Source organism: Vigna radiata, chromosome 11 (genome assembly GCF_000741045.1).
Source record: "Vigna radiata var. radiata cultivar VC1973A chromosome 11, Vradiata_ver6, whole genome shotgun sequence".
Taxonomy (NCBI): domain Eukaryota; kingdom Viridiplantae; phylum Streptophyta; class Magnoliopsida; order Fabales; family Fabaceae; genus Vigna; species Vigna radiata.
Window position 1 is genome coordinate 8,311,835 of NC_028361.1, and position 22,977 is coordinate 8,334,811.

Here is a 22,977-nt window from a genome sequence, read left to right on the forward strand (position 1 = left end):
GGTAATTAGGTAAACTGATTTTGGTCAGATGCAAATTTTACCCAAATTTACAATTGCGATTAGGATTTTTTGGGCAATTGGGATTAGGTTTCATCAAGAATCTTCAATCTAGTAATCTTCATCAAGCATCTTTCTGTCTAGGGATTCAAGAAGCCCAATTTCATCCACTGATCGATCCTCAACCTCGTTCTCATCATCAATGGATATATTCAAATCCAAAGAAACACAAGGGCTTGTCTCCTCCAAAGTGCCAATGTCACCATTCTTTTCTTCCTCAGACATCGATTTTTGTTTGATCGAAGGATAACAAGTTCTTGATCTTGAACTGAAACTTTCACAGCTCAGAATGATGATTGCGTCACAAAGTGCAATCTCTTCACCATTTTGAATCCGTAACTCTCCCTCTCTCCATAGCCCTTTTGAAACCAAAATGGTGTTCGCAATTTCCGGTATTATATCCTTCTGCCACGACACCTTTTTCTCCAAAGCATTGTAAAGTGTTTTCAAGTTCTTCGAGTTTAACTCTTTGAACCTACTCACGTGCTCCACTTCCATGATGTCACTGGAAGAAGCGGAGTTAGGGTTGGGAGATGAGAACGGTTGCTTTGTGGTGTCCTTGCTCTCTGGAATGTACACTCGCAAAGCTGGTTCATTGGGGTTGTTGCATCCATTGCTTGAGATCCAGAAATGATGGTTGTTCAATGAGTCTTTGGGTGAACCCACTTGCCACTCATGATGGGTTTGGTGCAAATTAGAATGTTGTTGTTCGTATGAGAAACCTCAGGTTGAGGAAGAGGGTGATACCGAGGATAGTATGAGTGTTTTGTCTGAAGGATAAGGTTGCTTTTGGATTGAATTACACATAGAGTTCCACTTTTTGCAAAGCTCTCCCATTGGAACACAATTCTGTTGGAATATACGAAAAAAAGTTAATTTTGCAAAAGTGGATTGAAGGTGCTTGATGAATCCTAATCCCAATTGCCCAGAAAATCCCAATTGCAATCGCAAATTTGGGTAAAATTGGCAAATGACCAAAATCAATTTACTTAATTACCCCAAATTACCTCAATTTCAATTTTTATTTTAACCCTAATTTTATTAAATTCTATGCCACAATTAATAATTTTTTTAACATATAACAGTGTCAGCACAATCAAAACGTTACACCTCATCAAATATTTGTCAGCTGGGCAGCTCTGCTGTTAGCAGAATTAACGCCGTTAGCAAAAAGGACTAACTTGTACAGTTTTTGCAAAAAGTAGAATTTTAGTGAACTTTTAAAAAAAGAGAGGATCACTCTGAATAAATCCGCCGAAAAGAGGGACCAAAATAGGTATTAAACCTTTATTTATTTATGGCAGAGCATGACTTAAATTACAACTTTTTATTTATTCAAAGCTGCACTTTTTTACTAGTTAAAAATGTTTTTTTTTCTTTAACTTTAATTGAAAATTGGAATTTATCTCTCTTTAAAATTTTGATCTAATTTAGTCTCTCAACTTTAAAAATGAGTAGATTTAGTTTTTTTTAATCATATTTTGTTAAATTTAATTGTCCTTTCAAACACATTTCATAATAATATTTAAGTTGTTTACACTTTTGATAAATTTTGTCTGTTAGTTGAAAAAAAAAGTTTGAAACCTTAAATAAACTTAATAAAATTTAGTTAAAAAAATTAAATTTCCACTGAGAGATAAAATTAGTCTAAGATTTTAAAAATGGACTAATTTCAATTTTCATGAAATATTAAGAGACAAAAACATGTTTAACTTTTTTTTATTACTTCAATCCAATTCACTATATTGTATAATCCTGAATGTGGAAATCGTAAAGAAAGATTGTCTTGTATTTATATTGGTTTTTTCAACGAGTTATTTTCTATTCTTAATAATTTATGTTAATTGTTTTACATTTCTCAAATTTTCTTTTTTATTTCTTTTAATATCTTTTTATATTAGTCAATGATTCGAAGTTCTGTAAACATTTTAAAGGGATTTTACTATGATTTTTATCGATAGATAAGTACTTTACTTTATTTTATCCCTTAAAAGTTACTTAAAATAATTTTAATATGTTTATATTAGAGTCAACTTGTGATACTCGTTTGTTTGTTTCTCTCATCTAAAAATTAATTTGATATGTTAAATTTTAAAACACAGATAATTTTTATAATTATCAACAATTTTTTCTTTTGACGAAAATAAATTTATTACTAATTAATTTATTGATAAAATTTATTAATAAAATTTGTTAGTAAATTAAAATATTTGTATTATTAATTAACATATATTCATGTTAATAATGTATGTGATTATTGATTCTGTTAATAAAAAAGAGACATAAAAATAACATTGACATCACGATGATAAAAGAGGAAAAGAAACACGAAAAAGATGAGAAGAAAAAAGAAAAGAAAAAAGAAATAAAAACAATAATAATAAATGCGAAAAAGATAATTACAACTAAGGATATATGATTAGAAAGAAAAGAGAAAAACAAAGAGATGATGAAAAAGAAAAACGAAGAAAAAAAAGAAAATTCAATCCAAATATTTATACGTAGATTTATTAATAATCAAAATTCATATATAATTACTAACAAATATTTATAAATGAATTTGAGATAATGGATAACTACTAACAAATTTTATTTTTTATCAGTAAAATTTATGAACAACTATTTTATCTATAATTTTTTTATCATAATTAAAGTTATTAAAAAGTTTTTATTATTACTATTCGTCATTAGGACATGATTTTCTTGTAATTAAAATTATATATATCGATAATTTGTTTTTCACTTCAAACACAAGCAAAACCATTGAATCACATGGCCATGAAGATGCTCTCCCTCTTGCAACTCAAAACATGTTATAGCAATCTAAACTATTCATAAGAAATAATAGAATTTTATATCAACATCTCTCATTTTTTAAAATATGCATTCCTTTTAGACCTTTGAATGATTGAGTTAGTATTTGCTGTCAAGACACTCGGAATTAAAACATCGATAATTAATTAATATAATGATTGATTATATCATAAATACTATTTCTAAAATAAAAGATAAAATTTTGTGTTTAAGTTTTTTTTTTTTTTTAATTTCCTTGCTTTGTTAAAATTATTAGTTTTTCGACAGCGAAATTTTAGGATTATTTAAATCTCTGATAAATAATTGTAAAACTCAAAAAAATTAGAAATTAAATATTATTATTTTTTAATTTATTTCAACATTATTGAATTAATATTCCAAAATTGCTAAATACAGCCTTATTAAATAAAAAGTTGCTAATATATATTAACATTTTAATGACATAAACATTACCTCCAAAACCTCAACCTCGTCAGGAATTTACAGATATAAATTTAATTCCTAATCCAGTATCCACTAAAGCCATAGTTTCTGTCGTAATTTGGAATTGGGTGAAATGCTATAATGACTAATTTTTTTTAATAATTTAAAAGTTAGAAAACAAATAAAAAATTGATAATATGTATTTGAAAAGATTTCTGTCTTAATTTTTGTTTAAGATCTCAATATTTATTTTAACATAAATGTAAAAACCGAAGAAATCTAAACACATAAATAATATAGTAATAATGATATCTTTACTAAATTATAACGACGACAATATAGAACATGCTGTTTTTTTTTTTTATTGGGTTTGTAGAGATTGCATTGTTGGGGTTAATAATTCTATAGCCCAATCTTTATCGATCCATTAACATTAACGGGCCCAAAAAGTAATAAAACCTAGGTGTTGTGTGTCATAGACTACTTTAAAAACAACACAAACCCTAATTCTGCCTCCGTCTCCGTCATTCAGCATAGCAGTTTCCGTGCGTGAAGGAGCCTCAGGTAACTCTTTCGCCAACTGCATTTCTCTTGTTAGAGCTTCATTTCGCTGTTACGTTCGGTGGCATTGTTTGCTTCTGAAAATTAGACGTTCTCATGTTTTCGTTTAGTCTTTTATGGATTCGCGTAGTGTTTGGGATTGAATTAGCCTTTGAGTTATAATAGTTTCTGATGTTTCGAGATCTCTGGATTTTGGTTTTGATTTATATTTTTGAGCTATTGTTGTATTTTTTTTTACTATGACTCTGATTTTTATTTCCTGCTCTGTTTGATTATGATTGTACTAACATATATGTATGTACGTTGGGTAAGATTAGCCTCTTGAGTTCTGTGGCTAATCTCACTCTCCAAAAAATGTTTGTCTGAGAACAGCGCTTGTACTCAGGTAGCTAGACTATCCCATGTTTTATAAGAATAAACCATCGCCGGAGAACACTTTCCATCTTATCTGTTCAATTACTGTTTCTTGAACAAAATTATTTAGCAAGTTTGTTAACATATGAAAGGATGATGGTCTATTATACATGAATTCCTTTTTAGTTTCTCTGCATAGTACTTATTTTTATTTTTTGATACTATATTTCTTATGGTGTTTATCTATATACGTATAATGATTGTGGTTTGTCATTTATCTACTATGGTCACCCTTTGACCAAACAAATTATTTATTGTTGATGATGGCTTTTATAGGTAAGGTAAGCTATGGTTAAGCATAACAATGTCATCCCCAGCGGACACTTCCGCAAGCATTGGCAAAACTATGTGAAGACATGGTTTAATCAGCCAGCACGGAAGACTAGAAGACGATTGGGTAATTGGCATAGTTCCTTCTTCTTTTTCGAACTTCTATCTAGCTTTAATAATTGTTGGTTGCAATAAATTTCTAACAATTTGATACCGTTGCATTGTTCAGCTCGTCAGAAGAAAGCTGTGAAGATTTTCCCCAGACCCACTGCAGGACCCCTTAGACCTATTGTACATGGTCAAACTTTGAAATACAATATGAAAGTTAGAGCTGGCAGAGGATTTTCTCTTGAAGAGCTGAAGGTAAAACTTGTATATCCTATTTTTGTCTAATATTCATTGATTAGCATCCACTATTTGTAATTATCATTCTTTTAAATTGAAATTTGTTACCCGTTTTATTTTATTCATACTGAACCATGAACAAATTTTACGGAGTTATTTTATTAGAAAAAGTTTTTGAGAGTATGCTTATTCCTCGGGATTTTTATTTCAAATTTTCCTCTTGTTAGCTAGAAGTTGACACAAGATAAAATCATCTTAAAGTTTTGTTAAGCCTTTATTTCTAAAATGTAAGTGTGTAAAAAACGATGAGTTCTTCTTTTTAAGTATATCTCTTTATGTAATGTATTTTCTGTATGTTATAGGCTGCTGGTATTCCCAAAAAGCTTGCTCCAACAATTGGAATCTCTGTTGACCACCGCCGCAAGAACCGTTCTTTGGAAAGTCTGCAAGCCAATGTGCAGAGGCTGAAAACATATAAGGCCAAATTGGTTGTATTCCCAAGAAGGGCACGCAAGGTCAAGGTAGTACAAATGTTGAATTATCCGTTTTTTATTGTGTGGGCATTTCCTTCGTGTTTGATGTCATCATTTCTGCCGAGGATCTAAAAGAAGTGTTTGACCCTTTGCATTCTGTTAATGTTTTGCAGGCTGGCGATTCTACTTCGGAAGAACTTGCAAATGCAACACAAGTACAGGGTTCATACTTACCTATTGCTAGGGAGAAGCCGTCTGTTGAACTTGTGAAGGTCACGGATGAAATGAAGGCATTCAAAGCTTATTACAAGCTAAGACTTGAGCGCACAAACAAGCGCCATTACGGTGCTAGACTGAAGAAGGCTGCTGAGGCAGAGAAGGAAGACAAAAAGTGATGATCTTTTTGTAAGTCCTAAGTTTGTAGTCCTTTCATATGATAGTTGTTGCAAGACAATTTTTGCTCGAGAATAGTTTTATTAAGAACATGTTCAGTCGAAAACATGATCTCTTCACCTATTTTTATTTTGTTGGTTTACCTATAAACCTTTTATTGTCTGGATTATCGGGCAGTATCTATTTTTGTTGAGAATGTTTCTAATTGCTCTTCGCATTGTTATTTACTAACTGATGGGAGAACTTGAAGAATTGAAAAGAAATTTTTATATTGGGATGCATAAAAAAATTCTTTAGATGATTTTTAGCAATTTTTAATTCCGTATACAGTAAACTGGTGTCTTAACAAGATCTATTAACCTTATGGTCATCATCATGGTGGAGATTGGTGTCTTATTGACTGCTTTTTCATTTTTCTTAAGATAACCTCGTGGTCATAAATAAGAGAATATCCTTTATATCTGTTTGCAATTGTTTAGTCTTTAGCGGCATTAATATTTTATGGCCTAAATATATTTTAGAACAATTGTAATGGTGTGGGATAATAGAATAGAAATATAAATTACCCTTTTATCCCGTTAAAACTGGAGGCATATTACAATATTAATATGGACTCGTGAAATTAACATTTGTTATCCTTTTTGAAGTACCGGTTAAATTTTTTTATATTTTGAATTTAGTTTATATTTTTTCAACGAATTGAATTATTTTGTAGTTTTTGAAACCGAGAATTATTACAATGACTCTAAAGCCATTGATAAATAATAAGGATCTTTTTAATTAACTTTTCAAAGATGCTGTAAAAAAATTTAATTTTGAGTACTTGCAATTTTGTTTTATGAGGAAGTAACTTTTTTTATTTTAAATATAGTTAGAGGACTCGTATATATTAAAAATAAAATAATTTTTTAATTTATAAGTACAAATTTTAATATATATATATATATATATATATATATATATATATATATATAATTTAGTTAATATATATGTTATATAATTTAGTTAATATATATGATATATAATTTAGTTAATATATAAATTACATAATTTAGTTAATATATTAGTGTTAAATTAGTTTGATGAAATTTAATTGAGTTTGTAATATTAATAATTTTGAAAAGAAAACCACTTCGTCTTATTCTTAATTTTAAAGGAGGAAAATATTATTAATTTTGAAGGAAATTTTTCGGGTAATTATGTATTGAGAACTGAGAATGAAAATGTCATCAGTCTTTCAAAGAAATTTATGAAGAGATATTCTATGTCTGAACCGGATTTTTATGTCTAATAATTCTCAGTGAATTGCATTCAACAAGGAAACTCTAGTGAGATCCCTTGTGTTTTAGTTTCAGAACCTTTATGACAACATGTTATATGACACATTGAAGTATTCTATCAAAGAAATAGTCTCGAGAACATTAGGAATTGATCCAGATAATTGGTTTCTTGAGAGGTCTAACGGTTTAAGTCCTTTGAGTGATGCCACAAAAAAGAAAGATACCACTTCTTACCATATTACCATGTTCAATAGTTCATGAGTCAAATTCTAATATAGTTTAAATATTTCTTCTTCTTTTACTCTCTTAAGTATTTTTAAGAAAGAAAACTTTGACGAACAAAATCCAAAGTCAATAATATCTTGGATGTATGGTGATTAATCTTAATAATGTTATTCGACTAATTTGAAATCAAACTTAACATTAAGTAGTTTCCAAAACTACCACGAATGACACTTGAGAGATGATAATCAGATATATACAATGAATTGAGATTTTATAGATTACTCTATTCTTTTGGTATGCTACCACTCAATGAATTTTGTGAAAAATGCAACACGATTGTTAGAGATGAAAGTAGAAAATCTCTATGGATATGATTCTTTTAAGGTTTAAAGACCATATAATAACATAGATAATAAATCATGCACATAAAGAGTAAAGAAAGAATATAAGAATAATGATTTATATTGCATGTGAAAAATCTACATAGAGTTTAAATACATTAATCCAATCCCAAATAATAGAGAATTCCTAAACATTTTGAACCCAAAAATGGATCAAAGAAATGAAATGGATGAAGACGAGTGAGATTCTTGAGCTCTAGATGCGTCTTTGCCCTTCTCTCTATCTCTGGTTGTGTTTCATGAAAAAAATCTCTTTTTCATTCACAACTTGACTTTTTAACTACTCTTACAAAACTATTTCTCGTTGGACGAGCATAACCCCTTGCTAAGCGAGAGGTTGCTTTTGTGTTAGAACAAACTACTCATACTTGTTGCATGAGTAGTTTTCTCGCCTGAGTAAATGGTTGTCTCATTCGACAAATGTTGTGACTAGTTGAATGAAAATTTCATTTTTTTTGTTAGGTGAGTTATATGATGGCTAAGTGAACCAACTCTAAATGTTTTCCTTCTTCAACTTCAACTTTTCTACAAAATAATTCAACAAAAGTGATAATTACATTTATATTATAAGAAAATGTTTAAATCTTTATAAGAAAATAACATAAAAATACATCATATAAAGACAAATCAAAGATTTCAGCAAGTATAAAAACCAAGTAATTAACACACTTATCAACACTTCACAATCATAACAATCTAACATATATACCACACATTTATCAATAATATATAAATATAATATATTCCGATTCATTATATCATATCAAATCAATCATGACCGTTAATCACATCATAACTAAGAAACTTTTAATTATTTATATTTAAAATGCTATAAAATACTTCAAAAATTATAGGAAAATATATATTCTAACAATTGAAATCTTTCTTTTTTTAATTTCTTATAAGCAATACTCTGAAAATATCTTTGTATAAAATATTAATGAATACGTGACTTAGAATAATGACATAAAAGTGATAGCTTGTGTTCTTGACATGAACATGGTATCTTTTTTAGTTAATGTCGTCAACTAACAATTGTTCCTTATATTGCGAATAATCCATGTTATATTCCCACTTTTCCCTTTAATCATTAAGATTCTATCTCAATTAATTACTTCCATGTCTTTGAGTGGAGACAAGAATGGAGCATAGACCAGTGTAAAGTATTATTGTGTTTTTAATTTTAGTGGTTTGAATTATATTATCTTAGTATTTTAATTTAATTACATTATTTTGATTGAAATGTTTAAATTATGGTCCTTATTTAATTATTTGAGATTTTATAATGAATTTTACGTAATAAATCATTTTTAAAATTTTTTAGAAATTATTAGTCGAATGAATGCCCTTTATTTTATTTCTCATATAACTACTTTTCCAAATCATGGGAACAAACATAATGTAGAATTGATTACTACAAAATATGTGTTTTATAACATCTTAATTACCTCCATTGTAAAATAATATAACAGTACGAAGATATTATTATAGTTAAATGAATATATCATTATTTATCTACTTAATGTTAGAAAAATATTCATATCTTAATTAAGTTTCAAAGTTTTCGTAAATTTATGTATTTTTAATTGAGTTTTATTATATTTTTTTAATTGATTGGATATACAATTATTATTTTTTTATCTCTTTCGTTTATTAAACATATTACTAAGTATTTTTCTTCTTTCCCTGTTAGTTTGAGAAATTTTGGCGTAAATCTAGTTTTGAGTCTACAATTAGTTCAAATTTGGGTATATAAACTTTGGAAAAACTAAGTTAAAATCACAATGTATCACACACATACTTGTTGGAATTAATAAATAAATAATATTAATAATAGTAATCAATTTGATTTAATATTCAAAATATATTAAATGAGTAAATTAAATAATTATTAAATTTTAAATAAAAATTAAAATTCTTATCAAAGTTTAAAATTATGCTAACATTTTTATTTTTTATTTAAAATTTAATAAATATTTAATTCAATTTAAAATTATAATACTATTTATTATATTTTTATATTTTAATAATTATTAAAATATGATTTATATTTTATAATAGTTTTATTAAAAAATTAAAATAATAATAATTAAAATAAGAGTGATAATAATGAAAATTAAAATAACATTTAATGTATTTAAATATATTAAATTNTATTAAGATATTAAATTAAATTAAATAATTTATAAAATTTAAAGAAAAGTGAATCGGATATAGAAATCCGATGACGTATTTTTCGGATATGAATATCCGATAGTAATTATTTTTAAAATTTTGTTTTTTATTTAAATTTAATAAATATTTAATTTAATTTAACATTTTAGTATAATTTATTATATTTTGAATATATTAAATTAAATTGATTATTATTATTATTATTTTATTTTAACTTTTTTAAAATAACCATTATTATAATATAAACAGTATTTTAATAATCATTAAAATATAAAATTATATTAAATAATATTTAAATTTTAAATTAAATTAGATTATTATTATTAAGGTGGTGCAAAGTATTTTTGATAAGAAAGAAAAAAAATGAAAAGATATCCTTTAAAATTAAAAATGAAATTTTTGAAAAAGTTGAAAGGGTAAAATAAGGTTAAAAATAAAATTTTTGAAAGTACAGATGAGATGTTGGAGTGAAAGATGAAACACTCAAAATACAAACTCCAAAGAAAAGTAACGAAGAAATATAAATAATAACAAATAGATAATTTTATCAGTCTATGAAAATGCATGTTGATGTATAGGAAGAAATTGCCAGCAACTTGTTTGAAAATACCCCAGATTAGTTAAACATTTAAAAAGTACTTTTATATATATATATATATATATATATATATATAATTAGTTTGTAAAATTGTACAATTTTAATTAATAAGAAAATAATAAATAAATATTTTTAAATCTATAAATGATAATATCATAAATAAAATTATTATGGTTAAAATATAACCTATCGAGTAACTAGTAACGGAAACGCAACTAGAATATGTTGACAAACCGTAACGATGATTTATTTCAAAATACATTCATACGTAACTGATTAATATTTAAAAAAGTTAGTGTATATTAATACATGTTTATAGAGTTAGTTAATTTTACATTTACTATTTGTTTTTTTAAAAACTGACAAAGTACATGATTAATATAAAATATGTCTTAATGTATTATGGTAATATAATTTCTCTTAAAAGAAATGAATTTCTCCTACCGTTATCATCCAAAATATAACTCTTTTGTGGCAAAGCAAAATTGAAATATAAAAATGTATCAAAATGTGTCATTTAACAAGTGCTACATCTTTATATTGTTCTGGTTTGTTTCTTAATAATAACATCACTTTAGATTGCTCTTTGTACTTTAGTCATGAACATAAAAAAATAAATGACTCATTTGATACATATTTTATAATTTAAGAATCAAAAATTTACAATTTTAAAAGCGAGAATTAAACTCAACATGCACTCATAAACCAAATATAAAAAAAAAAGCAAATAACTACTTCAAATGGAAGCATATTGGACTTAAGTTTCTAAATAAATTTGTCATTTATAAGTTAATTCTTCTGTGTTTTGATATATATTCAAATTAATTATTTTTGTGAGACATTTTTCTACTGCAATTGATATTTTACATAGATTAAGTAAGATGATTAAAAAATTTAAAATTCTTTTAAAGAAAATCAAGATTTTAAGAATAGATTTGATTGGTCAGATGAAAATTAAAAAAAAAGACAGCGAATTAATTTTATTCTGAAAAACTTAATTTTCTAGAATTTTTTAATTTTCAATTTTCAACATTTTCAATGGATGTGGGAATATCGTTGCGTTACGTCGACGCGCGTTGTGAAATTATTCCGTGACCCACCCATCCCCCCAATCTCCGCAACTATAAGTACGCTTCGAACGTAACGCCCAACACCGCCATTGCCATCTACACTCTAACAAAGATCAAACAACCCGATCAATCTCTCTCTCCCCTGTCTCCCAACAAAAACACTCATGGGTTTGAAGGTGTGTCTCTTCAAATATATGTGATTCTTCCCTCTGTTTCATCAATCATTATATGGCTCCTTTGGCATACATAATTGTTGTGAATATTACACATAGCATTCAATCTTGTTCGTGCCTTGTGCTCCGTTATTTAGTTTTTGATTTTCTTTTTTTTTCCTGAGAGGGTTTCTGTGCTAGCAAATATCTCTTCTTCTGTATGGTTTTCCAGATCGATGTCACTGTTTAATTTCTTATGAGGTGCTAAGTTTGTTGGCAAAATATTTCTTTTTTGCTTGTTTTGGTTGGTGGGTATTTTGTAGAGTTGTCTCGAATTGAACGAAATTCTATGGGGTATTTTTTCGTGGCCTCAGTGGATGTTGGAACTTGGAGTAGCGAGTGTTTTTTTTTTTTTTAGGATGATGTTTTTCTTTTGAATAAAAGAAAGTACTGGATAATTGTAATTACTCTATGTACTGCACTTGCATCACGCGGCTTTTAGCTTTAGTTGCTTGATTGTTTGCAGCAGAAACCTTTTGATCTGTAGTTTGTATTGCCGTAGGCTTGAAGATACTGGTTAAGTTTTTAGGGGGATTGATTGTTCTTTTTGTGAATCCGCAATAGTAATTTTGTAATGGGAAATTATGTTGCAATACTTGTTATATTAGTAAAGCAATGCTTGATGCAACTATTTGACTAGATTTTGAAAAGAATACAATTGTTCAAATACTGTAATCAGCCTATTATTGAGTTACTTTGAAATTACATTCATCAAATATGCATCCCAAATCCCCAGGCAGGTATGTTAAATCAATACTTTATAATGAACGTGGGTTGTTTTTAATGTACTGTAGTTGCTATCAGAATGTATTTTGTGAGTTTGTTCTCAGTTTTGAACTAGTTTTACACTTGTATGCTTCTTGATATCGGCTCATAAAAAAAATTGACACTTGAAGCATCACACACTCATTGGAATATGGTTATGCAGGAGGACTTTGAGCTGTATGCTGCCAAAGCAAAAACATTGCCAGCAAACCAAACAAATGAAGACTTGCTTATCATTTATGGATTGTACAAGCAGGCCACTGTTGGACCTGTTAACACTGGTGAGTGATGTTTATTTAACAAATAACATTTGAATCCTCTTTATCAATAGGATTCACTCCTCTTTTCTAAATACATGAGGATATTCCTTGTTCATGGATTTTCGATCTGATTTTACAGCCCGTCCTGGAATGTTCAACATGAAGGACAGAGCTAAATGGGATGCATGGAAGGCTGTTGAAGGTAGTAGATAAAAGCAAGGTTGCTCAATTTATGTTTCTTGCTAGTACTTTATGTTTTCTCAGAGCATCAAACCATTTTTTGCAGGGAAATCCAAGGACGAAGCAATGAATGATTACATCACTAAGGTGAAACAGCTGCTGGAAGCAGCTGGATTGCCTGCTTGACAACATTGTCATGTCTTGCATTACGATTCTGTGCTACAACTTCCCAACTGTTTGGAAATAAACAATTGCAGTGTGTGAAGCTTTTATGGTTATAATCTTTTTTATTCCTAATGATTTAGACATGTTACTTTGAGTTCAGTTATCTGTATCACTATTCACTGTGATTGAAAATGAATGGACCTCAAAATTTAGTATGGTTAGAAGTTAAAACTACTTCTACTTTTGACTTCTGTTGATTGATCACCCGTTCTCTCTCTTCTCGCTTTGGTGAATCTGATATTGTTTTATCCTTGTTCTTTCACTCCGAAACAGTGCCAGTGAATTTCTAATCATCGTTATTGATGATGATAATGTTATGCTTGGTATACCAACATGCCATGCAATGATTTCTTCAGAAATATGGAATTTTAAGGATTTCGAGTATATGGTTATGTTTCTCATCTCATGGACGAAGTCACTTTAGATAAAGTTGATGTAGAAATTGATTATCGGCATTATGTGTGTATTTATAATAACATGTAATAAATATGAACTATTTGATTCGGTAACTGCGACTCTGTAGAACAAGTATTACAAAGAAAAATATCCATACAAGGATTGAATTAAACAATTTTCAAGGGATGGCTTGTCTTTTTCACTGCCCAGTGGTGAGAGTTTAGATAATAACGTTCAAACTCATGGTTACTCTCAAAAACTGTGATGTTGAATATTCAATTTCAGACCATTTTACGAAATCTTGCTTATAAATATATAAAGTTAGATTCCAAACAGTTTTTCACCAGACAATGAGCAATTCCATTTTCAACTTTGATATTTCAGAATCTAGTAACACTGTTATTTCTAGATGAGATTAGATAAATTTCTGAATTTCGATGTAATATCCAAAATTCATTTTCATCATTTTCCCTCCCCTCTTTACATACCAGACATGAAAGCTATCTGAAATGCAACAACCATCCATTCTGCATATACTCATTTTTTCCTTCCATATCATATGTCCCAAAATGGAAATCTTTTTCTTTTTTCATTATTTTCTGAGAAATCGAGGTAAGCCTTGTTGGTTAAGTTGTCGTTTTGCTAGTTTTGGATCAGTATTGTTTAAATGGAACAGCAAAGGTAGTTGGCAAAGTTAGGCACTTATGAGTACAGTGAGGATCTTGAATGCACATGAATTCTTCTTAGATCTATTCTGCATCCACGTGGTGGATTATATCTCTTAAATAAAGACATCAAAGTAGTTGATATGATCACATGCTTATGAATTTGGTTTATGATTTGATAGGTTTGAGCTCCTATAATGTATTGGGTTTGACATGTTTTAAATATACTATGTCTAAAATCTCTTGATATGATCACATGCTTCTTATTGCAGCTGTTATGCTACGAAAATTCATCAATACCTATAAAAGTTATTTTCACATGCTAGTTAGCAAAACTCTACCATATTAAATGCTTACATGTTATAGTTAAAAGTTGAGATAAGGTATTTCGGTTCACTTTAATAAGCCGAATGAAAAAAATAAAAAGTGTTGCTAGTCATATTCTAAATGGATAAAAAGATTGGTACGGTTCAATCTTATGTTAAATCAGTGAGTAATTTTTTATTTATTTTTAAAAGAATAATTTAAATTAAGAAATATTTAAAAATAAATAAATCACGTAAATAAAATTAACTTTAATTTTTGAATATAGTGTTTTGATTTTAAATTCTAATATATGTAAATATTATAGTAAAACAATACTATTTTTAATTTCTTATAATTTTAAAATGAAGTTGACCAAACTCATTTAACTATTATTGATGGACCGTAATAAAAAAAATGACGCGGTAATGTATTTTAATTAAAATGAAGCATATGATGATGATTATTAAAAATGTATCGTCAAATGAATCCACAATGACAATTGATTTAGAATTGTTGTTGAAAGGTGTCATACCTAATGTACGAAATTCTATCAAAATTCTACAATTTTGCTTGAGCTTGTTCCAGTATTTCTTTAGGTTGTTTAGCAGTTGGATGAAGCTAAATCCTTCAAGCCTTTAAAATGTTCTTTTAAGGATAAAATCGTTAAAAAAAATTATAAAATATCTCGAATATAAATGTTTTAATGATATTATTTTAAGAAATTTAACGTTGAAACATTTAATCACATTTTTTAATAATATTATTTTGTAATTAGCATTGGCATTAATTTATCTAAAATTAAGAATGATAACCCCTTGTACCAAGTCCAATCCGAATGAATAGTTGAGGAATGTTATATTACCATTGTTTTTTTTGTTTTGTTTTTTTGTTATTCTTACTTCCTACTTGTAATTTATTAAAAATTTTAGAGAAAGATACATACAATCATAATGAATAATAACTAAAGATAAGAACATAATAAGGTTTGCATAATGTTAGTTTTGCTAGCAAAATAAAATTAACCAAGCTTTAAATGCTGAACAGAAGTTAAGAGGTTTGAATGTTGTAGCATTCCAATTTTGGTTCCTCTGCATCAGTTGTCAACAGTGAATTCTGGGTTGTTTTTTTATTCATCTAAAAGTTAAAAGATATGTACACTTAGTTGGCACATTTATAACAAACACTTGTGCAATTTGCTCTAACTTTTTCATGATTTAGTTTCTCTGAGTTTTCTCCACTTCATTCAAGTTTGAAAAATATTCTCTAAAACACTTAAATTTTTTACTTTCATTTGGTACACTTTTGTATTCTATGTCAAATGAATATAAAAATGTATCATGATATTATCACTCTTCAAGTTTTATTTAAGTTTTATTTAAATTTTAACTAGTAGGATATTTTTAGATAAAACAAGAAAAATGTACGTCATGTTGTTAAAAGTTAAAAGTATAAAGAAAGTAAGTATAAGTTATTAAAACATAGTAAATATGAAGTTAAAAATGAGAAGAAATGAAAATATAATTTTATTGAAATGATAAAAGTGAACACAGCCTCACCCTAGTAACACAAAGCCATTTTGTACAATGGAAAACTGCGTCATATGTATGCGGTGCTCATTCGCATCGTTCAAATCATGCTCCAAAGTCGGTGCGGCAATGCTCCGGCAAACGGGACAACTCGAATGCGAACACAGCCACGTGTCAATACATGCCACGTGGAAACAGTGCATGCAATCAGGTAACGTCCTCAGCTCCTCACCCTCCTCAAACTCACCCAAGCACACCACACACGTCCCACATTCATCGCCGTCGCCGGGAACCACACCGCCATCAACTGTCTTCCTGTGGTACGTGTGTGTAGGAATCATCTGCACCGCCGAGGAGGCCGTCGCTGTCGGCGGTGGGTTTTGGTGTGTGATGCGTTGGTACCAGAAGCAAATGGCTATGAAATGGCACAATGATACGAAGAAAGCTGATAAACCCATTGCAAGGAGAAGAATCACGAAGTTGTTAAGAAAGCGATGGCCATGGTCGTCGTCCATGGATACCAAGTTATTGCAGAGTGAGGACAAATGGTTGGACTTGTCTGTGTTGAGCGTTAAGAGGTGGTGATGGTGGCCGGCCGAAAATGACGGAATCATCATATGTCAATTAATTTGACGGTGAATGCAAGAGATTTGCCATTGTTTAATGCATGACTTCTGATTCATGTTTCTGTCTCTTTCTTGATTTGATCATGACTGATAAGGATGTGAAGAAATGTGATGGCTACGGAAAGCATAAAGTGAATGAACACAAACAAAGAAACAAACAAAAACAGCGAAAAATTAGTATATATTAGGGTGATATCTTTTTCTTCCATATTTATTTTAGCCACTAAATGTATGTATTTCTTTTATGTTTAGTGACATAATGCATTTTAACCATTATTCTTGTCTTTCTCTTTTGCTTTCACAAATGAGTGGTTCCATGAGCAAATGGACAAAATGCATTTAAGATGGATGGCAACATAAGCAGCAGTGGTATGATTTCATTTCACAGGGATATCCAACTACCACTTCTATGAATTGAAAAAATATACATACCCACAAGAGATAACTTGTTAGCTTGAGAGGTGAGGCTTCCTACTGCTACCAGTTTCTCAGATTCTATTGAACAAAGGGGTATCTAGAAATATAATATTCTCTTACACGAGATGCCCCTTCCCTTGAAAGAATCCCCTCAAGATCGCCAATAATTCTGGCCAACCATATCTCCAGATTTCGCTGGATTTCTTTGAAGTTGTTCCTCATAGAGTCCAAAGACCGTCTTGTGGTTAGTGTGGTCTCGTTTCTCAACTCTTCCCTGTAATTGCTCTTCCCAATTTCAGTTTGCAATGCCATTAGGTTCTGTCCAGTTTCAGATACCCCCTGTTGAAGCCGAAATGCTTCCAATAAAAACTCTGTTTGAGTTTGGGTTCGGAATTCTGAACTGAGGGAAGGCTCGCAGGGATCATTAGCCTGTTCACAAAATAAAGATGTCAGGCCCAAAATTGCAATCGGTGTTACGTGACAGGAAAATGGTCCAACTTTAACTAAATGAAGCAATAAGATTATGTCAGCAGAAGCAGGCTAGCAAGGGGTCTGTTGTTTTGGAAGAAAATACATTAGTAGGTGGTGCCTCCACCCATAATGTAAACTTTAAAGTTCACTTTCTTCAAAAACAGACTAACATTCACACTACAAACAGAAGTACTAACATAAGATTTTTGGTGTCTCTTTCATTCCCCGATTCATAACGTTGTGCATCATGCTTGCACAGCACAATAAATAATAGAAGCTTTAATTTTCACTTCCTGGATGAAGCAGTTGATAGCGACATAACCATCAATGCTTGCACCACCCCTCAGAAAATCTCTCACCTTTGGTTTTTAATGTACACACACACATATATATCGACTTGGGACCAATGATACCAGACAATTTATTTTCAGAGCATCACCATAATTTATTCTTCTCAATAGAGTTGTAAAGGACATATACCAACTAAGAGGATGTACCGCTGAAGTTTATTTGATAGGCAGTTGACACCATACATTTTACATATCAGCTGACATCAAAAACAGATTTCAAAATATACACGTAGTAGTGCCTTTACAATAATTAGAGGTATTAAGTATTTTAAGCAAAAAGGGAAAAGGATTATTATGATTCCAACTTTTAGATTAATTACAATTTGCAACATAGAAAAACCTAAAACAAAAGAAGCAATAAAACATGAGTTACTTACTATTCTTCGGCACAAATCATCTATTTTTTCTGAAAGCCCTTGATATCTCTTTGCCTGCTTCTTAATCAAAGACGACGCCTTGGAAGGATCATTTTTACCAATCTTCTCTAGATTTAATAAATCTTGCTCAAGTAATTTAAGTTTAGAGGAAACTCCAGCAGAATCACCATCTACCTTCCAGGGAGACTCCCTTCTGGTGAAAAAAAAATCGTTTAGTTGGATATGATTCCAAATGCTTCAGAAGTTATCTGCATTTAGACTATCAATTATTTACCTTGCAACAAAATGCTTTGTATTATACATTGATTCAAGGGATTCGTATTGGACATCCTGGAAAAGTAGACATTTATAGGTCAGAAATTGAAAGAGAAGTTTGTGGACAAGTAGTTGCTTATAATAACATCGAGAAAAACCAACATAATGATTTTTATTTCAGGTGTAAAAATTTGAAGTCAACTTATTGGTACTTTTTTGAAACAAAATTCTCCTCCCCTAGTGCCTTTTAAGATATTAAGTAGGATGGTCGGTTCTTTTATACCTTCCAAAGGTTAGAGTTTGGATGGATCACTAATTTGCAAAATGTCAAAGAGTTAATGGGTGATCACTGATCAATGGATTTTAATAAATACCAAGCGTGACTAGACCATTTCATCTGATTTGTTTTTGGTTGGTAATACTCCACAACATGATCTTTTAGAAACAAAAAGCCAAACAATCTTGATGGGAAATTTTAATTAATAGTATTGGGAGCCAATAAATAAATATCTATGTTTTGAGAAGTTCATTGAATTGGTTAAGGCACCCCTGGAAGGTTTATTGATCACCAGCATTGATAAAATAATACAAAATAATTAAATAATATATAAAATAACAATAAATATAATATCATAACTTAATAATACTAAAAACTAAAACTAACATTTTATAAGCATTTAACATTCAAAACATGCATATAAATCAAATATAACATAATATTTATGTTCAAGGTTCAACATACATAATAATGTTTTTCGAAAATAACAAGTTACTTGAAAAGAAAATGATAAATACTTTGCAATTGTTGTTTTAAGGGAAATAAAAACAAAATAACATTTAAAAAAATATTTTAGAAAAAAGTAGACCTGTTTTGAATCAATTTTAAGCCAGTTTTTTACCGAAACCGGTTCAATTGAAAATGGGTTTTGTGGTTCTAATGAACTGGACACCGGACGGATTCAGTCTGGTTTTGACAGGATTCAGTCCGGTTTTGACAGTAGATATAAATATACAACAACTTCATACTCATGTGTTCTACAAGGTTCAACGGGTAAAAGATAAAACAGAATTCAGAAAATCCCTAGAACACCAATCATTAACAAGATTAGAAACACGAGAAAAATCATAATACGTTAATTTGGGATGTGTGTTTTCTTTTTCACGTTTTCAAAACCAAATCTATGGTGAGAAGTGGAAATTCTTAGCTATTCTTTTAGTAGAATTTATTCTGGGAGTAGAATCCATAAAACATATCTATGTTTACACTGCAAAGGAAATTTTACTTTATCATCTAAAAAAAATCATTTATTCCTAAACTCACTTTCAAAACATCATTTTCTAAAATTCTTTCAAACCCAATTCTACCCGAAATCTAAACCTAATAAATCAAGAAACTCATTTGTCCCTAGTGGGTGCTCTAAATATATCCTTGGTCTGTCCTATGTTTCTTTCGTTCAGTCAACCAGTCTCGAAGAAGAAAGCATGTGGTTGCCAACTGCTGTTTGCAGCAGCAAAGAGTAAAAGATCGTGAGACCCTGATACCAGCAGCAAAGGGCAGAGCAAGAACTTTTCCATGTCAATCAATGCATACTAAGGGTGAGTTTAGAATTTATCGATTACAAACTATGGTGTGCCTCAACCCAACCAACTGTTGCAATCAATGCAGACTATGGTTTGTTTGGGGTATGCAAACAATAATAAAAATCATGCACGAACCACCAACCAACAGCGATATCAGAGGCTTAAGCAATTAGCAACCATGTCCCCAGCACAGACAATAAACAACCTAGAGAATAAAGGCCCTATATTTCAGCACCGGATAAGAATGGTGACTACTGCCTGCTGAAAGTAAAGTGGACCAGGCACACAGAGCAACATAACATGCAATAGGGGACAGATTGCTACAAGCAAAGGACAGAAGTAGACAAATAACAATTGGATGGTCCATGGCTCCACCATGGTAAACCATTATGAAACCTAACCAACTACATCTAAACTCCAAAGGGAAAAAAAAGGCTTCTAGGACCCCCAAGTTGCCATTACATATCCCATTTCTTTTTCCTCATAGAAAAGCCATGTCTAAAGCAAAAGTTATGCCGTACCCTCCTAAAACTATAACCTTAAAAATCGAGTAAAAAGTGGTGGTAAATGAACAGTCCACAAGGTTAGAACCGGAAACATCCCGACCAGAATACTAAACCAGGTCATCGTCCTTGTAAAAGAGCTAAACTTTTTGCCGTAGACCACTTTTTAACCATGACAAAGTATTAATTATCTACCACTTTAGGAAAAAAATTGAATTAAATATCTCTACAGTCCTTTATAAATGAGTTTCTGTTTACTTTTAATACCTCAAAAACATTTTTATTAATATCATCGTCTCTCGTGTGTAAAAATGGGTGGTGAGTAATTCTTAGTTTTCATAGACGAGATGAGATAATAAATAGTGACAATTTCTTGTGAATGACAGGACCACATATAACAATTTTATAATTAAGAGAGACTAAACAAAGTTTGCTTTTCAGAAAGCGAATACGGACATGATTGAAACGACTATAAACATATTTAATCCAAAGCTAACTAAATTAAACTTGCAAGCGCCATCTTCCTTTGTTTTTGTAAACTTCCAATTGTCCTATGCATGTGTTGATTAAGAACCTTTACCGAAAAGTAAGACAAGAAGAAGCAAATATTTAATCAAAAAAAGCCAAGCTAAACACTCTTATCTCAAATTTCAGCGAAAAAAGGGTAATCAAAGTCAAACACACTAAAAAGAAATCCACAAACCTGCCAAAGGGAGGCTTTCTCAGCCCAGAACTTGGAAGCAGAGGCCATAAACTCAGAATCAAAGCCATTGTTCCCAAAATGTTGACTATGCTGTTCATAGATAACCTCAACCTCCTCTTCCAAACTCCTAGTGGACCCCACCAATTCCTCCTCCTCCACCTCCTTCTGAAACCACTCCCCACTCTTCTTGCCGTAGTGCTCCCTCCCACCCAATCCCTCCTCCTCTATCCTCCGCGACATGAACCCAATCATCTCGTCCCGCTCCCCCACCTCCTTCTCCGCACGCGCCACGCACTCCTCCAGCTCTGCCACGCGCCCCCTAAGGCGCGCGATCTCCTCCGCCGCCGCCTCGATCTGCTGCAGCAGGCGCTTCTCCTCCGCCTGCCACGCGTTCCGGTGCGACGCGAAGATCTCCACCACTCGAGCGTTCGCCTTCGAGTCCTCCTGCCGCCGCGACTTCATCTGGCGCAGCTCCTCCGCCGCCTCCCCCGCCCGCAGCGACAGCATGCGCACCTTCCCCTGTAGCGCGGGCACCGAGTTGTTTGCCAGCGTGGCCAGAAACATGGAGAAGCTGAGCCCTAAATACGAACGCAACATCTTGTGATAGTCTTCTTCTTGCTGCTGTTGTTTCTCTTTAGCCATTGCAACGAGGGCTTGCTTGGACTTCGTCTCTGCGAGCCGTGAATGGTTTCAATGAATGTGTTGCAGCCTCTGTTCGTACGGGAAAAAGAAGAAGAAGCAGAGTAATGGCGTTGGTTGTTTTGGTTGTGTGGACTTTTAGAACTCAGCAAAAGGGAAACAGTGCCTTTTTGTCCTTTCTTTCTCTTCATGTGCCTGCCTTTGTCTTTGATGCTTATTTAACCATCATCAATTTTTTTTTTAAAATTTATATTTTATAAAATAATTATACATGTAGTATTATAATAGAATAATTAATTTTTAAGAAATAAATTATTAATTGTGTAATTTTTTCTTATTTTCTTTGTTGGTCGATGTCAATGAATGATTGATCTTTTTGGTTTCAAGATTAATCTTAAAAAGCGTGATGTGGCCAAGTGTATAAATAAGGTTGTCGATTCACCTTTTACTGTTTTGAAGTGTTGCAGAAAGAAATGTGGGTATCATCTCTTCCAATGTGTGTACAGTGTTGGTATCTTGAGAAAATGAAAACGACAATCGGTAATTTTGAAAAATATGAAAATTACTAGAAAAGTTAAAAAAAGGGCGAAATAATAATTATTAAGAATTGAATGGGAAGGAAGAAACATGATGTTCAGAAAAAAATGATTAGGGGTTGATCTGGTTGTGGCAAATAAAGGGGTGATGATTGTACCTTTAGGTGTTGAATAGAAAGTATATACAAAAGCACATGGAAAAGGAAGATAGCCAAAAAGCAGAAAGAAAAAGTGAGGGAACAACTACATGACAAGTCCACACCTATCAACACTACAAATACTTTTCCGATTCGTCTTATCAAGCATACAAATAAATCACATATATTCGGATTCTTCAATATCAGAGGACTCATATTATTCAATCTTGGTTTAATCATTTTGGTAGTTTTTATTTTTATGATTTTTTCAATTAAGGTCTCTTATTTTTTATTTTTCAGAGTCTCTATTTTTTAAAAATTGAAACAATTAGGTTATTGTCGTTAGTT

General features: G+C 30.7%; 4 protein-coding genes across 8 annotated transcripts; 2 read left to right on the forward strand and 2 right to left on the reverse strand.

Annotated features, from left to right (window-relative positions):
* Positions 1–3,748: 3,748 nt before the first annotated feature.
* On the forward strand, positions 3,749–5,981 carry LOC106776919 (60S ribosomal protein L13-1). The gene is made up of 5 exons (XM_014664393.2): positions 3,749–3,858; positions 4,546–4,666; positions 4,769–4,902; positions 5,247–5,405; positions 5,531–5,981. The coding sequence occupies exons 2-5, from the start codon at positions 4,558–4,560 to the stop codon at positions 5,750–5,752; spliced, it is 624 nt and encodes a 207-aa protein (XP_014519879.1). The 5' UTR covers positions 3,749–3,858; positions 4,546–4,557; the 3' UTR covers positions 5,753–5,981.
* Positions 5,982–11,517: 5,536 nt separating this feature from the next.
* LOC106776954 (acyl-CoA-binding protein) lies at positions 11,518–13,357 on the forward strand. 2 transcript variants are annotated; one of them, XM_014664434.2, is made up of 4 exons: positions 11,518–11,675; positions 12,640–12,757; positions 12,876–12,938; positions 13,023–13,357. In XM_014664434.2, the coding sequence occupies exons 1-4, from the start codon at positions 11,664–11,666 to the stop codon at positions 13,100–13,102; spliced, it is 273 nt and encodes a 90-aa protein (XP_014519920.1). In that variant the 5' UTR covers positions 11,518–11,663; the 3' UTR covers positions 13,103–13,357. The 2 variants fall into 2 exon arrangements, with proteins under 2 accessions (XP_014519920.1, XP_014519921.1); XM_014664435.2 differs by lacking the exon at positions 11,518–11,675 and having other exon boundaries at positions 12,613–12,757.
* Positions 13,358–16,012: 2,655 nt separating this feature from the next.
* Positions 16,013–16,581, reverse strand: LOC111242775 (probable E3 ubiquitin-protein ligase ATL45). The gene has a single exon (XM_022787564.1). It carries the CDS (start codon positions 16,547–16,549, stop codon positions 16,061–16,063), a length of 489 nt encoding a protein of 162 aa, XP_022643285.1. The 5' UTR covers positions 16,550–16,581; the 3' UTR covers positions 16,013–16,060.
* An 18-nt stretch (positions 16,582–16,599) lies between these two features.
* On the reverse strand, positions 16,600–22,152 carry LOC106776411. 4 transcript variants are annotated; one of them, XR_001376895.2, is made up of 5 exons: positions 21,318–22,152; positions 18,550–18,605; positions 18,276–18,468; positions 17,093–17,506; positions 16,600–16,747 (listed from the first exon to the last, which is right to left on the reverse strand). XR_001376895.2 is itself a non-coding variant. In XM_014663864.2 (4 exons), exons 1-4 carry the CDS (start codon positions 21,957–21,959, stop codon positions 17,156–17,158), a joined length of 1,239 nt encoding a protein of 412 aa, XP_014519350.1. In that variant the 5' UTR covers positions 21,960–22,152; the 3' UTR covers positions 16,978–17,155. The 4 variants fall into 4 exon arrangements, 2 of the variants coding, with proteins under 2 accessions (XP_014519350.1, XP_014519349.1); XR_001376894.2 differs by having other exon boundaries at positions 16,604–16,775; XM_014663864.2 differs by lacking the exon at positions 16,600–16,747 and having other exon boundaries at positions 16,978–17,506; positions 18,276–18,465.
* Between the last annotated feature and the right edge of the window lie 825 nt (positions 22,153–22,977).

What these genes read in the sequence shown, in the direction of transcription:
- LOC111242775 (XM_022787564.1), bottom strand. Translation starts at nt 16,549, where the DNA reads ATGGACGACGACCATGGCCATCGCTTTCTTAACAACTTCGTGATTCTT.
- LOC106776919 (XM_014664393.2), top strand. Translation starts at nt 4,558, where the DNA reads ATGGTTAAGCATAACAATGTCATCCCCAGCGGACACTTCCGCAAGCAT. An exon ending in GAAGACTAGAAGACGATTGG is followed by an intron (nt 4,667 to 4,768) that starts GTAATTGGCATA and finishes TGCATTGTTCAG; the next exon opens with CTCGTCAGAAGAAAGCTGTG. An exon ending in TTTCTCTTGAAGAGCTGAAG is followed by an intron (nt 4,903 to 5,246) that starts GTAAAACTTGTA and finishes TGTATGTTATAG; the next exon opens with GCTGCTGGTATTCCCAAAAA.
- LOC106776954 (XM_014664434.2), top strand. An exon ending in TGTTGGACCTGTTAACACTG is followed by an intron (nt 12,758 to 12,875) that starts GTGAGTGATGTT and finishes CTGATTTTACAG; the next exon opens with CCCGTCCTGGAATGTTCAAC. An exon ending in TGCATGGAAGGCTGTTGAAG is followed by an intron (nt 12,939 to 13,022) that starts GTAGTAGATAAA and finishes CATTTTTTGCAG; the next exon opens with GGAAATCCAAGGACGAAGCA.
- LOC106776411 (XM_014663863.2), bottom strand. Translation starts at nt 21,959, where the DNA reads ATGGCTAAAGAGAAACAACAGCAGCAAGAAGAAGACTATCACAAGATG. An exon ending in ACAAAGCATTTTGTTGCAAG is followed by an intron (nt 18,469 to 18,549) that starts GTAAATAATTGA and finishes TTTTTTCACCAG; the next exon opens with AAGGGAGTCTCCCTGGAAGG. An exon ending in ATGATTTGTGCCGAAGAATA is followed by an intron (nt 17,507 to 18,275) that starts GTAAGTAACTCA and finishes TTTTGTGAACAG; the next exon opens with GCTAATGATCCCTGCGAGCC.